General features: G+C 40.5%; 1 protein-coding gene across 1 annotated transcript; it reads left to right on the top strand.

Annotated features, from left to right (window-relative positions):
* Nucleotides 1–10,821: 10,821 nt before the first annotated feature.
* Nucleotides 10,822–12,468, top strand: GPR75 (G protein-coupled receptor 75). The gene has a single exon (XM_032214895.1). The coding sequence runs from the start codon at nucleotides 10,822–10,824 to the stop codon at nucleotides 12,466–12,468; it is 1,647 nt and encodes a 548-aa protein (XP_032070786.1).
* Nucleotides 12,469–19,373: the final 6,905 nt, after the last annotated feature.

Below are 19,373 nucleotides of genomic sequence, written 5' to 3'. Positions count from 1 at the left end.
TTAAAATCAGAAATATATAGTAGAAATATATGTCCAAGGATTCAAACCGCCTAAAGAAGACTATTTAAAATAATTGCTCATACAGAGAGATGGTTACAATAACGCTGTCTCGTGAAATACCCAAAATTTCACCAACTTTCCAAAGAACAGGAAAGATTGATAATCTTCCTTGGCAATTGGGAAGTAAAATAGTATGTAGATTATATTGATGACAGATTTCCATTCCAGACTCTATGCTTAAAACAAGCAAATGCCCTTGTTCTTCCTAAAGATAGATTGGCTTTTGTCATTGTCATATTATCTGTCTCTTTCAGGGTCTCAGAAAAATAAGAGACTGCTTCATTTTTGTAAAGATAAAGAAATTTAAATTTTACTGAATATTTGGATTCAGTAATTCAGAGGCTTGTTTGCAATTTTTTTAAACAGTGCGTATAGTATGTCCCTTGAAGATGATTAGATTTCTGTTTAACTGAAGAAAAAAGCTGTGGCATAGTAACAAGTCTCTGCATGAATAAGAGAATTGTAATTTTCTTTCATACATCCATGCAAGTGTCTTGTATTTAAGATAAACTCTACCTTATGGAATGGCTAATATTGCAATTTCTCAAATTCAAATGGATTGTTTATTGATATCAGGTGAATAACTGGGCACACAACCTATAAGAATATGCATGCCCAATTCTTCATAGTACCCTTGGGTATAAGTGTAGGTAGTAATACCATCCCAATTTTTTAAAAAAGATTTTTACTTTCTTTTTTAGCTCATATGCAAAAACCAAGCTATGCAGTGCTTTGTGCTCAGTTCTCTTTCAAATCTTAGCTTCATACTGTTAATCTTTGTTTCATGGCCAAATTTTCAATAAGATCATTCATCCAGGTACTTAACTTTAACTTTCCCTGGTTTTGTAAGTGGCAGCTTACATTTTTCCAATTTAGTAGAGCCCATGGACAACAACAGATATTTGCTATTGTTTTATTTCATGTATATATGTTATTATTATGAGTGGTAAAAGACCACTGGTTATATGGTTAAAATAAAATGTTCTGTATTGATAACTCCCACCTTTCCTCATTCACTCTATGTCTCCATGCTGGAACAAATATTTAAGTTGCATTAAAATACAGAAGTACTGTATCTGTCCCCACCAAATTCCTTTTTGGTCTGTGACTTTGGTGGCTATTGACTCACTACTTCACAACATGTTCAATACATGTTACAAACATGTAAAAGATTGTATAAATTGTAGAGGCATTGCATTGACAAAGTACTGTATAGTTTGCAAAAGTTTTACATAATCCATTTGTGACATTATCTTGTAAAGATTCACACTTTTCAATGTTAAAATACTGCTTTAGCTTTTGTATCCAATTCAAATGCCAATTTCTTCTGGTTTATAATATTGCTGATTGTCATTAATGAAGTTATTTAGTTTTGGGTTTACTATTCATTTATCATTAGTGAATGAATTGATTTTTTTACCAATATTTTTCTCTTGCTACCATCCTAAGTAATGGTATATTTTAATGTATGGTAAATAATAGAATTGAAATCTCTTTCCCATTTAAGAAAACAAAAACAACACAAACTTGAAAAATACATTCACTCTGTATTTTTTCTTTGTTTAAAAGGAATATAATATGCTTTTAAATCATCTGCCTGTTGGGAAAGCAAACATGGCAGTATAACCTGGACAGCATGTCCTGAGACTCAATGAAGAAATAACATGTATAGGGTAGTGCCAAATGCATCTTCTTACTTTCAGTTGTGTATTTAGTTTAAAGCTGAATAAATTAATTATTTGTAAAAATTTGGGTGTGCATGGCATGTTTATCATTCAATGTATGATCTCAAGTAAGTGTTTTCATTTAGGATAGGAGCTAACACTCTCTAATAAGGATATTTGGGATCTAATCAGTCTCTTGAATATAAATGATGGGTTCTTTACTTTTAGTTCTGAAAGGAAACGAGGTCGAGAAGTACATACAATACTTTAAAAGTTGTATTGATACTCTTCATAAAAGTAATTTGATCAAGAGGAACCATGGTATGGCTTACGACAGCAATTCCCAACCTTTGCAGCTGGGCAGCTTAGAGGTGGGGGGGAGATAGGGGAACCAGGTGCTGTAAGTGGAGGGCTGGCGCACATGTGTGCACACACAGCTCAACTTAAGTGAACTGCACAGTGGTGCACACAGCTCAACTTGCACAAATTACAAGCCAGTTGCAAATAGGTAGTGGGCAGCGACTTGGAGACCCGTGGCTTATGATATAAAAGTACTTTATATTCATATGAATTATTCATATTTTACAAATCTTGTCAACTTATAGAATTAAAATGAACACATATAATTATATTTCCTTTTAAAATGAAATATTTTGAGAGGAAAAGTGCAAAAATTGTTTTCCCCTTAGAACAGAAATTTGATTTTGGTAACTTGGTTCTCTTAGGAAAAAGAAGTTTGAAGTTTGAAGTTTTATTTTATTTATATGCCGCCCTATTCCCTAAAGGGACTCAGGGCGGCGAACAACTCTAATGGGAAGGGGCACATACAATGTTCCCTCTAATTTTTTTTCAGTGTGAGCGGAAAAGTATAGTGTGTGAGCTGCACAGTTTCATGCCTGAGCACCTAAGAGAGCCACAGTTTGAACTGCTGTCGCGTCTGCTGGACATTTGCGCAACCTTCCAAGCGTCAAGCGCCAATTGCGAGCGAGGTTTCAGCCCGATGAATGCCAGACATGAAAAGTGCCACTCAAACACTATACTTTTCCCCTCACCCTGAAAAAAAAAGGCTCTCTGCTCAGCTTTTAGATTGTTAGACTGGCTAGAGAGAGACATGACACCAACAGGGTCCTGGGTCCTGGCATTTTGCAGGCAACCTGTCCTCTCACATTCCTTTGGAATGCAACCCATCACATGTGAATTAGATTTTGCCAATTATCCTATTAAAAAATAACGCTATTATTCTAAAATATGACTAACTCAATATTAAAAACTGTAAATATGTAATGCTGATAAATAATAGCAGTAATTGTTATTTAGTATGATTAAAATCAGTATTGATATATCAATATAATATCTATCGAAATTGACAATATACACTAAAATAACAATACAAATATATAATGTGGAATATAAATGTAATAAATATAATATATAAATGCAACATAAAAAACTCTCCCCCTTTAAAGTAGTAAGATCAATTAAATAGTCTAGCAAGTTTGGACAATATGCTATATGTTATGTTACTTAAGAATATATATACCTCAGAATCAGATACAACATCCACATCATTTCCAACTGAGTCAATAAAATCATATGCCATGCCAAAACTATTTTAAATAAAGATATGAAATTAATCAAGTCTTGCATTTATTTTTCAAAATGAATGTACAATTTTTTTATTATTTAAGTTTTGTACCCTATCTTTTCTAACTAACGTTAACTTTAAAAAGATGTTACATCAGACTACAATACAAGTAATTAAATGAAGACTAAAATAAGTGTTTTGGCATATTGAGCTTTTTATATTTCTTTCTTATATTTCTTCCTTAGTTGAGAACTTGCTCCTCAGCTTACTTACGCATTAACTGTTTGTTGCTTTTATGGTTTATTCATTCACTGCTCCATCTTCAGTTTTTTTCACAGGGGGCAGGGCTTCCTTCCTCCCTTCCCTCCCTCCCTCCACTCCTTTGGCCACCAATTTTGATCCAATTCTCTCTCTCTCTCTCTCTCTCTCTCTCTCTCACACACACACACACACACACACACACACACACACGTTCTTTGGGGGGGGTTTGAATTACTCCGCCTCACTGCGCAAAGTCGGCTCAGCATGTGTTCGGCCCCCACTTACGCCGAATCAAATCCGCGGCCGGCGGGACCAGGGGGTTGCATTTCAAAGCCGCCAGTCCTCTTGCTTCTTCTCCTTCACCAGCAAAGCTCCCGCTGGCGTCCCCGCCCATGGCAGCGGCGCCTCTCCCTCCACGCGGAGCACCTGAGCTGGCCCCCGCGTTATCCCTCCCCCTTCCTCCTCTGCCGTGCTTTTGAGGCCGCGGGAGCTAGTAGGAAAGCGGCGGAGGTGGAGGCGGCGGCAGGGATAACCCAGAGCCCAGCTGACTCCGCTCGGAGCACCTCAGCTCAGCTGGGCTCTGGGTTATCCCTGCCGCCGCCTCCACCTCCGCCGCTTTCCTACTAGCTCCCGCGGCCTCAAAAGCACGGCAGAGGAGGAAGGGGGAGGGATAACGCGGGGGCCAGCTCAGGTGCTCCGCGTGGAGGGAGAGGCACCACTGCGGGAGCTTTGCTGGTGAAGGAGAAGAAGCAAGAGGACTGGCGGCTCATCAAAACAAGTCTGGGGAGGTCCTTTGCAGGCGGCCAGTTCTAGGCGCCTGCAAAGAACTTCCCCACGTTTGCTTTACAGAAAACTCTGCGCGGCAGATAGAATCTGCTGCGCGGGCTTTTCTTGCGAGGTGCGCGGCCGCGCAGGCGCGCACCTTAGAGGGAACAGTGGGCACATACAAATACAAGACAGACATTTAAAATGACCAACAACCACACCTGTCGAGAGGGGAAGGGAGCTCATCAACCCCAGGCCTGCCGACACAGCCAGGTTTTAACGGCTTTTCGGAAAGCCGGGAGAGAGGTGAGGGTCCGAATCTCCGCGGGGAGTTCGTTCCAAAGGGCCGGAGCTGCAACAGAGAGGGCCCTCCCCCGGGTCGTAGCCAGATCGCATTGGCTGGTAGATGGAACCCGGAGGAGGCCGACCCTGTGCGATCTAATGGGTCTTTGGGAGGTAATTGGCAGCAGGCGGTCTCTCAAGTACCCAGGTCCAATACCATGAAGGACTTTATAAGTAATAACTAGCACCTTGAAGCGTATCCGGAGACCGATTGGAAGCCAGTGCAGCTTGCGGAGGATAGGTGTAACGTGGGTGTATTGAGGTACACCCACAATCGCTCGCGCGGCTGCATTCTGGACAAGTTGAAGTCTCCAAATGCTCTTCAAGGGCTGCCCCATGTAGAGCACATTGCAGTAGTCCAGTCTTGAGGTCACGAGGGCGTGAGTGACTGTTGCGAGTGCCTCCCGGTTCAGGTAGGGACGCAACTGGTGCACCAGGTGAACCTGGGCAAATGCCCCCCTGGTCACAGCCGACAAATGATGTTCTAAAGTCAGCTGTGGGTCCAGGAGGACTCCCAAGTTGCGAGCCCTGTCTGAGGGGCGTAAAATTTCACCCCCCAGCCTGAGTGATAGAATACTAACCAGATTTTTGGGAGGGAAACACAACAGCCACTCGGTCTTGTGAGAGAGTAGGGTAGGTTCCAATCACAAAAAGATGACTTAATTGTTCCAATTCTTGTTGCCAAGGAGATCTTTCTAGCTTAGTTCATCCTCTTCCCTTTCCTTCTAGAAGGCAAATCTTAGTTCTAATTTATTCCATCTGCAAAAATAATCAAAAGAGTTGGTAAGGAAGTATGTACACAAATCTTGTTAATTTCTGATCTTACTTTTGTAAATATATTCCTCCATAGTCTGGTAAACTCGTTTGAATTATTATAATCCTTCATCTATAAAAATAATGTGGAAATTTTGGTTGGCAAGATGGCCAGAATCTTGATTCATACTGCTCACTTGAATAATGTCTCATAAATTTAAAGAAGCTTTGCTGGTTGTCACTTTACTCTGGGGAACAAATTCAAAATGTTGGAAGGTTATTTTTCAAAACCATTGTGTTATAATAAATAAGAACACAGATGGGTGACACAGCTGCCATTAAAAGAAAAACCCATACTTGGGGTTTGAACATCACAAACTGCTTGAATCTTCCTCCAGGAAACTTCACTGAGATCATTTCTGGATTGCCTTAGTGAGAGAAAAATATTAATTCTAGAGATGATTGTATGTTTATGTGATTTTCAATGACACTATATGTCTGAATAAGAAACAACATATAGTTTTTGTTAAGACAAAAACAAATTGTGTGAGTCACTTTTTTTTAAAAGGCTATATATAAAACTGCCCTAATAACGGAGTTAATTGGCAATCTGCCTATGCATAAAAGGATATGAATTAAGATTTAATATCTGTCTCGTGCTTTAAAAGAATCAGCTTTGTCTATCATTCCAGAGATTTTATCTCTGAACAATATGTTTTCAGTTATTTGACATGGTAGCTGCAGTTCAATTTGTAAACAAAAAAAGGGAGAAAATGAAAAGACTTAGAAAATATTTCATATCTTTTCTGCCCCTCCTCCCCCATGGCAATAGTACTGGATCAACACTATAATAGGAGTACAAATAATTCTCAGCTCCTGTGTTTTTCTGACTGGGGAACAAAATTGTGAATTTGCTACTATTAGATGAATGTGAATATTAATATGATGATAGCTTCTCCCTCATGCTTCCCTATAACATGTAGCAAGATCCCACTGAAAAACACTAGTAGATGATGTATCATTGTAATATAATATAATATACCGCCTTTTCTGTTTTGAGCTGCCTCTTCTAGATTATAAGTTTATGGATAGTGATTCGTAGAGGACACTTTTTGTGTTGAGCATCTGCTTGTAATCACGAAATTTCAAACTATTATTTCCTAAGACAAGAACAGAACCACATTTGGCCCAAGGGAGGACCTGACAAAAACAGATCAACTTTGAAATAAGATGGAACTGGTCAGAGCTGCAAAGAAAGCCCAAATTTCACCCAAGCCACCTTATGGGACAGGCAAGTGGGGAGCAGCTCATATGTTGGCACCTGCCTCAAAGTAGTCTTCCCTGGTCACATGACCAGAGGTGACATGACCCCCTCCCCATTCTTCCTGATGCTATATTCAGTAATAGATACACATGAAGGAAGAACACCCATACCTGCACATGCAACATGCACATGTATACATAAGAAAATATAAATGGCTTCTATGACTGCCACTTCCAATGCTAGAGCATCCTATCCAGTTTAGGTTTGATGTTGCTTTCCTAGTACATTGTACCTAACTTTACCAAGAAAGTGATAGCCAGGTTGCTTTGTCGCTCTTTTCCTTCAGCTAGAGGATCTGCTACAGGATAGAAACAGTCTTGACTTCAGCAGGTATTTCTTGTATCTCATAAAAATAACAGAAAAAACATGCTTTATTTCCTCGGAAAGCTTTGGGAGAGCTTCTGTCATGGCTGATGTCAGCAGCATCTGTATATAGAACCCCCACCCCATGCCAGCTGAGAAAGTAACTTGGAACAGCCATTCTCCCTCCTTTTTTTCTCCCTAATCTTCCTTGATGAAGAATATTTGAAACTTAGGCGGTTATGACCACTTTGTAAAGTTGCAGTTGATTTAATAAGTACATTGCTTCCATATTCCTTGTTGCCAACATAACTACTACCTGTTTTCTTTTTTAAAAAAATAGGAAAACTCCAAGAATAATGCATTTATTGCCGCACTCGTTTCTGTGAATTGAAATCCTGCTAGCTTTGGGTGAGCATCGGCTGGCTCTGGGCTGTGCCATTCAAAATGCTCGACAATTCACACTCTTGAGATAGGATGGAGAAAAAGGCACGCTGGTCTTGTGTTGTTCTGGGTATCAATAAGCAACTGCCCCAACCGATGCTACTTTTCGGCAGCATCTGCTACCGCCTCTCAAACATTTGACCTGCCACAATTTCAGAGCAGGGTTCCCCGAAAAGAAAAGAAGGGAGCTGTTTTCATCGGAGCGAGACGTGCCCCGCACGCTGATTGCGGCGTTGTTTCTGTGCAGTGCGGATCTCCACCGCGCTCTTCCAGGCCAGGCGCTTGCGTGAAATGTGCCATTGCTGGATGTCCAACTCTTGGGAACCACTCATCCGCTCGGCCAGGATGACCGGTTTCGGTGTCGCCGAGGACGCGGAAACGGTCCCCGGAGCAGTGCGAGAAAATCTCTCGGAGAAGAGACTCCTTTGAGGCGGCCGTCGCCTTCGACCCGCGCTTTGCAAAAAAAAAAAAGAAAAGAAAAAGCGCGACGTCATTTCAGCCGGCGCGCGCGGCGAGGCTTGCCGGGCTTGCAACGCCGACCCCGCTCCCTCCTTTTCTTCGGGCCCAAACGCAGGAAGGAGACGGTGGAGGGGGTCGAGCCGCTCCCTCCCGCCGACGATGACTTCACCCTCCCCCAGCCGCAGCCCCGACTGCGACTGCCTTCTGCCCCCGGTGCGGACGGACGCGCAAGGCGCGTGGTCCCGGCTGCCTCCACGGAGCCCGCGCTTGGTAAGGACAAGCCGGTCCGCGGACTGACTGAGGGCTTCGTTCCGGCGGGTCGGTCGGTGGGTGGAGTGCGAGCGCCTACGGCGCCCTAGACTGGACGGCGAAGAAGGCCGTTTACTACCTCGATGCGCACCTGAGCCCGCGCGGCTAAACTCGAGCGATCCTACCGCATTCGAAAATTGCCAGCCCTTCTGATTAGGCCCCTTGCTTTTCTTATGAGCAATACAGAAGAGAAGGACGGACGAAGAACAAGAAAGAAGGTTATTATTACCTTCTTTCTCAAACTCTCAAAAGGACGGAAAGGTACTTCTGAGAATTTTGACCCGATTGAATCCCATTTGTGTGTGTGTGTGTGTGTGTATGTATATTTATGTATATATGTATATTTGTATATATGTATATTTATACATGTATTTATACATATATATATCTATATTTATAAAGTATATATATAATATATCTATGTATCTATGTATCTATCTATGTATCTATCTATCTATCTATCTATCTATCTATCTATCTATCTATATAATGATGTTATCTCGTGGATAAGTGCAAGCCAACAATCAAGCTCAGAAAGCATCAAGGAGTCCTCAGAAAAAGAAAAAACACCCTAGTGCTTGATGTGGTCTTTTCTGCCATGTTATTTATTGTTATTTATTTATCCTTATTGTCAGGCTGAGAATGGGAATGACAGATAAAATGCCAGGTGTGGGACTGGAATGATGGCCCTCAATAAGCCAAGGGTTGAGATGAAGGGCATGATTTTCAGTCAAAGGCATTCATTTCTGTGCCCAGAAACAATCTTTCCAGTTCCCATGATCATGCTTTGGTTCCTTACATCTTAGTTACATATGGGGCCAGGAGACATATTGGCTCCATATGTATGCTTTGGCTCTTTCAGACCCAGACCTGTCATTCCAGTCTCACACTTCTTTCTGTTTCCACCACCAACATGTTAGCATCAGCTTGGAAGCTGTTATTCTAGTCATTGGTCTGTGATTTCAGTGACAGTCTTGGTCTGGACTTATATTTAATGGCCTGTCTTTAGATATTATGGAGAAAGAAGCACCTTCACCAATCTCATTTCATTGCAGTTCTAAAATGGACATTCTTATACTTCATTTTAGAACAATTTATGTATAAAGGCCAGGAAGATCTTAGTACAACTCTATTTAGTGTGCCAGATACACCTTTTACAAGATTGTGGGGCCCCTCAGACAGTCACTCATGACCTAGTGACCTTGTGCAACATGGTCTACACAGGGCTACCCTTAAAGACCACCCAAAAGCTTCAACTGGTCCAGAATGTGACAACATCAACAATAATAGGCATGCCTTGGTATGCCCATGTAAGACCTCTATTCCACAAGATACACTGGTTATTGGTTTGCTTCCAGATGCAATCCAGGTTGCTGATTGTTACCTACGTAGCCCTATATGACATAGGGTCTGTTATTTCAACATCTCTCTCCTATAACATCTTCATTGCTAATTGTATACTGCAGGGTTGACACATTCAGGGTCCCTTCAATTAAATAATGTCATTTATTGGGACCCTTCTCTATAGCAGTGCCTGCTCTCTCTAACACGGTGTCCCCTTAGATCTGCTGTTGTGTAGTAGAGCTGTGAGAACAGCCTGGAAGAGTGTGAAATCCCTCACCATATTTATCTTTTATTGAGTTTATTGCAATTGCTCTAATTGTTAGGAACCATAGACTCAATTAGAGTCATTATTACTACTGTTATTATATTGTTAGAGTGAATGCTGGGTGTAAATAAATGATAGTAAATTATTTTCCATTGAATTCATTATTTCTGAATTTTTTGCTGATAGGAGAAGCTCAGATGGAATTCTCTGCTTCACGTACCAAAATGCCAGTCTTTCAGTATGGCCAGAGTTCATTATATTTCCAAACTAATGCATGAAAGATATGTTTGACTTTTTCATACTTTCTGACACTGTATTCTTAAATTTAAATAAGTTGTCACAAAGTCTCCATGTGGGTTCGGGGATGCGACACTCTTTTAACCATAGATTATCTAAAGTTGTCAGCAACTGAACCCAGATCTTCTACATCAAAACATATCCTTTAATACAACAATACAAATAATACTTTGTCCCCGAAGAAAGAATTGGGAGGGACTGTTGCTTTGATGGTATAAATGGGCAGTAAGGGATTCTTTTTACCACATAACTAGCTTCAAGTGATATTATGTGAGAGGAAAAACAGCATGTGGCAATTTAAAAATATATATAAAATGTTTCTTTATTTTTGATATTAAATCCAGTTTTATTAAAATGTGCATGGGTGTTCTTGCAGTAGGATATGAGTCCTAATCCATTTGCTGTAAAGTTACCAAATGTCAATCTCTTCTATATATTTAAGGGCTAACCTGAAATAATTGACACACTTATTTCAGCCCAGCTATTGATATACACTCTTTAAGAAAACTAACAACTCTTTCAATATTTATTGACTAATTTTTGGTATTGGGGGGTTGTATTTGTACACCTAGGTCTCACCAAGTATGCACCTCAAACGACCAATGCCAAGTTCACAATTTTGAAGGACAGCAGCAGGTTACTTTCTGTGATGATGAACCTGACGGAGTGGGCTGAAACAAAATGGACAGATCGCTCAAATTCCTCAACACAACTGCCTTCACCATCTTGGGGCAGCAATGACTCCTTTTCTTTCCAAGGGGATCTCCAGGAGATAATCCACACAGCCACTTTAGTTACATGTACCTTCCTGCTGGGCGTCATTTTCTGCTTAGGTTCTTATGGCAACCTTATTGTTTTTTTGTCCTTCTTTGACCCAGCTTTCCGGAAGTTCAGGACCAACTTTGATTTTATGATCCTCAATTTGTCTTTCTGTGACCTTTTCATCTGTGGAGTGACTGCCCCCATGTTCACCTTTGCTCTCTTTTTGGATTCTGCAGCTGGCATCCCTGATGCTTTCTGTTTTACCTTCCACCTTACCAGCTCTGGGTTTATCATCATGTCCCTCAAGACAGTGGCTGTTATTGCCCTTCACCGATTAAGCATGGTGTTAGGGAAGCAACCCAATCGGACTGCCTCCTTCCCTTGCACTCTACTGCTTACCCTGCTCCTCTGGGCTACAAGCTTTACTCTGGCCACTCTAGCCACCATGAGGACCCATAAATCTCGTCTTTGCCTTCCTATTTCCAGCCTGATCAGTGGTGAGGGAAAGATCATCCCTTACTTGTATGTTATTGACTTCATCTGCTGTGTGACAGTGGTTTCAGTTTCTTATATCATGATAGCACAAGCCTTGAGGAAAAATGCCCAAGTGAGAAAATGCCCCCCCATCATCACAGTTGATGCCTCCAGGCCTCATCCTTTTGTTGGAACACTTGCTACTGGTTGTGCTGATGGGGTACAGTGCACTATGCCAGCTCTGTATAGAAATCAAAACTATAACAAGCTGCAACACATCCAAACACATGCATACATGAAGAACTTTGGCCAGCTCTCCGCATCTGCAGCCAGCAGATTCCAATTGGTGTCCATGATTAATTTGTCCACAGCCAAGGACTCTAGAGCTGTGGTGACTTGCATTGTTATTGTTCTTTCTGTTTTAGTTTGCTGCCTTCCACTGGGCATATCTTTGATACAGGATGTTTTGTCCAAGAACAATGATATTGTGCTTTATCAATTTGAGTTGTGTGGATTTACGCTGTTTTTTTTAAAGTCTGGATTGAATCCTTTTATATATTCCCGTAACAGTGCTGGTTTAAGAAGGAGGGTCCTTTGGTTTATACAGTACTTGGCCTTTGTTTTTTTCTGTTGTAAACAGAAAACACGGCTTCAAGCTGTGGGCAAAGGGGGCCTGGAGGCCAACAGAAATAAATCATCTCATCATGAGACCAACTCAGCTTATATGTTATCTCCAAAGCCTCAGAAAAAGTTTGTGGACCAAGCGTGTGGCCCTAGTCGCTCTAAAGAAAGTGTACTGAGTCCTAAGGCTTCTGTTGGCCATTATTATGGAGGAGGGCAGAGTAGTTCCACTCCCATGAATACCCGCATTGAACCTTATTATAGCATTTATAACAGCTGCCCTTCTCAGGAAGTAAGCACTCCCAACAGCTTGCAACCAACAAACTCGCCATTCAGATATGCCAACTCCTACATTGCCATGCATTATCACCCAACAAATGACTTGGTGCGAGATTATGACAGTACTTTTGCTAAGCAGATACCAGTGCCCTCGGTGTAGCTGGTGGGAGCCACCAGTGCCCAATGTTCTACCATAATGGTGGCTATCCTATCTTGGCAAGTTGTGCCATGAGTCATCCATATTATATTGTATCACTATTGCATGTGCATGAATGTTCAGCTCCTCCATGTGTTATGTTGGCTTTGCTTCAGTCAGGCAGCAGCCGGGCTAAGAAAGATAGGACTGCAAGCTTCATGGCTTAGCCAGGCTTCTAAGTTCTGTATGTGTCTTGCAAATTACTGTCCCATATTCTGCACATTTCATTAGTAGTGTTTCTCCTTTTTAAAGATTTCTGAGTGTCTACAGTATTATAACACCCAGAAGATTTTTTTTCAACTCCAACAAATATCATTTTTTTAAAAAAGTCTGCTACCACAAATCACCGCTGTTTTATGTTTTATAATTTAATCAGGTTTTGCTTTCTTGTTTATATAGCGCAGTGATGGGCAACCTTTTTGGCGTGGTGTGTCAAAAATCGGCAAAAAATCGAGCATAACTCGCGTTGTGTGTCACTTCGACAAAAACATAATTTTGCGCAATTTATAGTTGCTGCTAATGGCGCTCACAGTTCCCGTTGGCACTCCGCTGTTCCCTGCTGTGGTGCGGTCGTAACCGACAGTCCCAGGAGTAGACTCTGTGCCGGCCTGACTGGAGAGAGGCGCGCACTGTTCCCGCGCTCCTCTCCTGCGGGTCCTCCCTCGCCGTGCTGATGACGTGTGTGCGCACGGCACGCACGCCTTACCAGCAGCCCCTGCGCTCAGAAAGGGGCGGCGGCGATACAGTAAGTGAGTGTGGGCGGGGGAGATCACACGTCCCGCCCCCCCGTTCCTCCAGCACAGATTCTTTCATCCTCGGCAGCCGTGCAGGAGCCGAGGATGAATCGCATGAAATCCTATGCGTGTCACCCCAAATGGCTACGCGTGTCAGCACTGACACGCGTGTCATAGGTTCGCCATCACTGATATAGCGAGTGCTTGAAAATGTAGGTTTTACAAAGTTGCTTTTTAAAACATTTCTACTAAGAGTTATGTCTATTATTAATTTAGCATGGAACATATTTTTGCAGAAGACAGTTATGTTAATTATGTACAAAGATAAAAGTAAGTTATTAAATCTAGTATCCAGTTCAGAGTTGTGCGATTTCTTTTGTGATTCCCTCTCATTCTATTGACATTTGCTTAGCTGATCACTTTTAACTTTTTCAAAAACAGAAACTGAATCAAAGCCAATGTAGATGGAGTACTGGGAGATATAATATTGTCTCACAATAAATTATTATTTTTTGTTTATGTCACTAAACTTTTCATTACTTTGAATAACTGCAGCCCTTCTCAGTCTTAGGTCTTTTCCTACTACAATGACATTTAAGACTCTTAAGGCATGTAAGATACTTCTTGGCAATATTTTTTTTTCCTGTTCTGTCTTCATGATGTTGCCTTCATCTCATCTCTATGTACCTTAAAACTATAAAACCATTCTTAGCAGTTGTTCCAGTATTAGTTTACTGTTTTTCCTTCAAGCAGGCAAACCATGGCAATTTTGCTATGGGTGCAATCTGATGGGCTTTATTTTATTGATATCAGAGTAAGATGAATGCTAATGGGTTGGGATAGCCAGTTTAGACTATTGCTGGCACTCTTTCAGTTCCTGGACAATCTCCTACAGAAGCAATCTGCTTCAGTTATCATCTTAAAATCTCAAGTAGCTACAAAGCAACTAAACTGAAGCAACAATAGTGGGCTGCATTGGCAAATGAGCAAGAAAAATATCCCCCCAGTTTCATTTCAGTCAAAGTTCCAGTGACTTTCAGCTTTTCAGTATGGGTTTAGCCCTTTTGTAACAGCATTAAACCTATCCCCAAAGGAACCAAAAAACGTTACCTACCAGTCAGGTTGGTTTTGGTCATGAGTTAAATATTATTCCAGAATACCACACTAGTCAAAACAGTTGTACAAAAACAAAGCAAGACTTTAGAGATGCCTAAACCAGTGGGTTTCATCTCTTAAAATTTGTCTGCTCCCCATGCTATGTTAGAAATATGTGATAGATACAATACAATACAATAGCAGAGTTGGAAGGGACCTTGGAGGTCTTCTAGTCCAACTCCCTGCCTAGGCAGGAAACCCTATACCGTTTCGGACAAATGACTATCCAACATTTTCTTAAAGACTTCCAGTGATGGGCATTCACAACTTCTGGAGGTAAGCTGTTCCACAGATTAAAATTGTTCTAACTGTCAAGAAATTTCTCCTCAGCTCTAAGTTGCTTCTCTCCTTGATTATTTTCCGCCCATTGCTTCTTGTTCTACCCTCAGGTGCCTTGGAGAATAATTTGACTCCCTCTTCTCTGTCGCAACCCCTGAGATTTTGGAACACTGCTATTATGTCTCCCCTAGTCCTTCTTTTCATTCTTTTCATAAACTAGACATACCCAGTTCCTGCAACCGTTCTTCATATGTTTTAGTCTCCAGTCCCCTAATCATCTTGTTGCTCTTCTCTGCACTCTTTCTAGAGTCTCCACATCTTTTCTACATTGTGGTGACCAAAACTGAATGCAGTATTCCAAGTGTGGCCTTACCAAGGCATTTTAAAGTGATATTAACACTTAACGTGATCTTGATTCTATCCCTCTGTTTATGTAGCCTAGAACTGTGTTGGCTTTTTTGGCAGCTTCTGCACACTGCTGGCTCATATTTAAATGGTTGTCCACTAGGACTTCAAGATCCCTCTCACAGTTACTACTATTGAGCAAGGTATCACCTATATTATACCTGTGCATTTCGTTTTTCTTGCCTAAATGTAGAACCTTACTCTTTTCACCATTGAATTTCATTTTATTAGATAGTGCCCAATGTTCAAGTTTGTCAAGATCCTTCTGTATCTTAAGCCTATCTTCTGGAGTGTTGGCTATTTCTGCCAGCTTGGTGCAAATTTGATGAGTTCCCATTTATTCCCTCATCCAAATAATTGACGAAGATGTTGAAGAGTACTGGGCCTAAAACAGATCCTTGGGGTACTCTACTGCATACTTCCTTCCGTGAAGATGCAGTTCCATTGAGGACTACACGTTGAGTGCGGTTGGTCAGCCAGTTACGAATCCATCTGGTAGTGATGCTATCTGACCCGCATTCTACTACTTTATCTAATAGTAGGTTATGGTCTATCAAATGCCTTACTGAAGTCCAAGTAAACTATATCGACGGCATTCCTCTGGTCCACTAATTTTGTCACTTTGTCAAAAAATGCAATAAGGTTAGTCTTGCATGATCTGTTTTTGACAAACCCATGTTGGCTTTTGTTTACTTCTAGGTGTTTGCTAATTCGTTGCTTGATTATCTTTTCCAGAATCTTTCCTGGTATTGAGGTCAGGCTGATAGGTCTGTAGATTCCTGGATCTATTTTCACCTCCTTTTTTGAAGATGGGAACAACATCAGCTCTTTTCCAGTCCTTTGGCAGTTCCCCGGTGCTCCAGGATCTCTGAAAGGTATAGTTCAGTGGTTCTGAGATCTCATCTGCCAGTTCCTTCAGAACCCTGGGGTGTAATCCATCCGGTCCTGGTGATTTGAACTCTTCTAGGGTAGACAGGGGCTTGCTTATCATTTTCTTCCCTATTTCAACTTGTGTTCCTAATCTGATTTTTGTGGTGCTGTTTTGGTAGGTTGGAGTGTTTTATCACTTTGTGTAAAGACATATGCAAAAAAATGAGTTAAATAGTTCTGCTTTCTCCCTGTTGCTTGTCCACCTTCTTGTCACTTTCTCCCAGCAATGGACCAATTGTTTCCTTAACTTTGTTCTTGTTTTTAACATGTTGGAAGAAGCTTTTTTTGTTATTTTTTACTTTTGTGGCAAGCCTTTCTTCATTGTGAGCCTTAGCTTTCCTCACTTCATCTTTACAGGCTCTGGCTATTTGCTGATATTCTGCTTTAGTGATGTCCCCCTCTTTCCACTTTTCATACTTATCTTTTTTGTCTTTCAATTTGTCAGAGACTTCTTTATGCAGCCATGCTGGTTTCTTTTGGGAGCTGTTATTTTTCTTCTTCATTGGTATTGTGCTAGACTGGGCTTTTATAATCTCATTTTTCAAAATTTCCCAAGCCTCTTGAGTTGTTTTCCCCTTGAAGATTCTCATCCATGGAATTCTTCCCAAGCTCTCTCTAAGTTTATTGAAATTAGCTCTCTTAAAGTCCAAGACTCTAGTTTCACTTTTTCTACTACTTGTGTTTGCATAATGTTGAATTCCATTATTGAATGGTCACGCCCCCAGGATTCCTGTGGCTTCAACACCTTCTATCATTTCCTCTCTTTTAGTGAGAATTAAGTCCAATATAGCTGATCTCCTTGTTCCTTCCTCTACTTTTTGGGAAACAAAGTTGTCTGCTAGGTTTGCTAGGAACCTGTTGGATCTTCCACTTGGTGCGGAGTTTATTTCCCAGTTGATGTCAGGGTAGTTAAAATCTCCTATTACTATTGTGGTGTGCTTTCTACATACCTTAGGTAGCTGACTAGCAAAAAGTTCATCTACTTACTGGGTGGCCTGTAGTATAGACCTATGGTAATGTCACCCCCCCCCACACCTTTAATATTGACCCAAATGCATTCAAGATAGTTCTCGTCATTGTTGTGCTCTATTTCTGTAGAGATGTAGTTATTTTTTATATATAGTGCAACTCCACCTCCTCTTTTATTTGGTCTATTTCTTTTAAATAATTTAAATCCTTCTAGCTGTATGTTCCATTTGTGGGTTTCATCCCACCAAGTTTCTGTAATGGCAACAATATCGTATCTGCCCTCATTTACTTGAATTTCTAATTCACCCTGTTTATTCCTCATACTTTGTGCGTTGATGTATAGACATTTGAGTCCATTTTGATTGACCCTGTGTTTGCTGTCTACATAACCTGTGTTATGCCTGACTGCCCCTATTTTCTTCCCACTTGTATGATTCATGCACATGGTATGGCACTCACTATTAAATGTTTGGTTTTGCTTGACAGCAGGAGTGATAATCTTACCTGCAGAAACATCTATGTTACATTCACTGATAACCCTATGAGTTTTAGATTGCTGGGGACAGAAATGTTCTGTATCAATTAATTCTCTGTCCCTGCTGTTCAGTTTAAATGTTTATCCAGAAAATCTGTGAATTTAATGCCAAGTAACTCAGTCCCTTTCTTGGATGGGTGCAAACCATCTCTTTTGTACAGTTTTTCATTGGACCAGCTGCAGACATCATGACTAATAAAACCAAAGCCTTCCCTTTTACACCACTCCTTTAGCCACACATTAAACTCTGCTACACGTTGGCCCTTCCATTTTTGTTCCTTATATACTGGTAAAACCTCTGAAAAGATAAGTCTACCACCTATACTACTAAGTTCATACCCCAAGCTCTGGAAATCATTCTGCACAGAAAGTACATTTTTGTGATAGATCATTTGTGCTTTGATGTTTTGGCAGGTGATATTATGTCATCAAAACTGACCGGAGTGGAAAAAAAAAAAAAAAAAAAAAAAAAGGTAACCACTCTTTCCTTTTTTCTTTTTTCCCCTTTTTTCTTTCTCTGTTTTTTCTCTGTTTTTTTTTTCTTTAGATATATTATTTTTTTTATTTTTTATTTTATTTTTTAATCCATATGTACACAAGATATTTTAGACAGAAGGAAGCGCCAGGTGTGGGCCCTGGGAACTTGGGAGGATTAGGGATGGGGATTTGTGGGGGGGTGGGGTGGGGGGGTGTTAACATAGCCTTAATAAGAACAAGAATGTATTTATATACGGTGGTTCCTTTTTTTTTTCTTTTTTTTTATATTTATTTATTTATTTCCTTTTTTTTTTTTCCTTGGTTCATTTTACCTTTATCAGATCAAACAACATTCGAATAAAGGCATACACCAAGGAGGGAGGTAGAGGGAAGGAAGAGGGAGGAGTAAGGAAGGAGTAAGGGGAATGTAAGGGGAATGTAAGGAGGGTGTCTGGGGAGTAAGGGGAGAAGGAAGGTTTGAGGGGAAAGGGAAGTAGGAGGGGAGTGTTAGAGGGAGAAAGGAAAGTTGGAGGGGGTAGATGGGGTGTATGGAGGATGGAAGGGTTAGGTGGGGTTGTGAATGATGAGTTGTGTTTCTTTTTTATCTGTTCGTTTTATTCCCTTTTTCCTTTTTTTTTTTTCTTTTTTTTCTTTTCTTTTCTTATAGTGAATACCCTGTATATAAATGATTGCAAATGGAATGTGAAAATTGAATAAAATAAATTAATAAAAAAAAAAAAAAAAAAAAACTGACCGGAGTATGCCTTGTACAATGTAAATAAAGATGATTTGTCAGTGTCATGCCTGTGTCAGGATAGCTAGTAAGAGCAGTAAATTGTATGGCAGTATAGTTTTCTAGCACCCCAAAGACTGATGGAAAGCATGGACTCAGCCATGAGGAAGAGCACTTAGGCAACAGCAGTTATCTTGGCTAATTTTATGATTGAGATGCAGGGATTGTATCTGGGACCTTTCCTGTATAAATCATATACACTAAACTAGAACTCTTTTTTCCTTGAAAGTTTGAGATCTATCATTGAATAGCATAGCTTTAGTAAATTTTGTAACCTTTTTTTTGATTTCGCAAAATCAAAATTGTATGTTGGAAGCATGTTCTTTCCCATAAAGTCTGTCCTATGGATTTAAAATTGTATGTGTGTGTGTATGTGTCAGTATTTGCTTGTTTGATTAACAGAGCAGGAATGATGATAGCCTTGAACCATTACATTAATATTTAGTTGCATATATACTGGGATCATGTTCCATATGTTAGCATTTCAGAATTAAATCCTCATCTTTAAGGTTGTATACAAATGAACACATTCCCACTTTGTCACAATCTGCATTTACAATACATCTACCCTGTTTTCCCCAAAATAAGACCT

Source organism: Thamnophis elegans, chromosome 4 (assembly GCF_009769535.1).
Source record: "Thamnophis elegans isolate rThaEle1 chromosome 4, rThaEle1.pri, whole genome shotgun sequence".
NCBI lineage: Eukaryota > Metazoa > Chordata > Lepidosauria > Squamata > Colubridae > Thamnophis > Thamnophis elegans.
Note: the sequence above shows the minus strand (reverse complement) of the source record. Positions and strands in the feature narration are given on the sequence as shown.

Coding starts and splice junctions, on each gene's coding strand:
- GPR75 (XM_032214895.1), top strand. CDS start 10,822: ATGATGAACCTGACGGAGTGGGCTGAAACAAAATGGACAGATCGCTCA.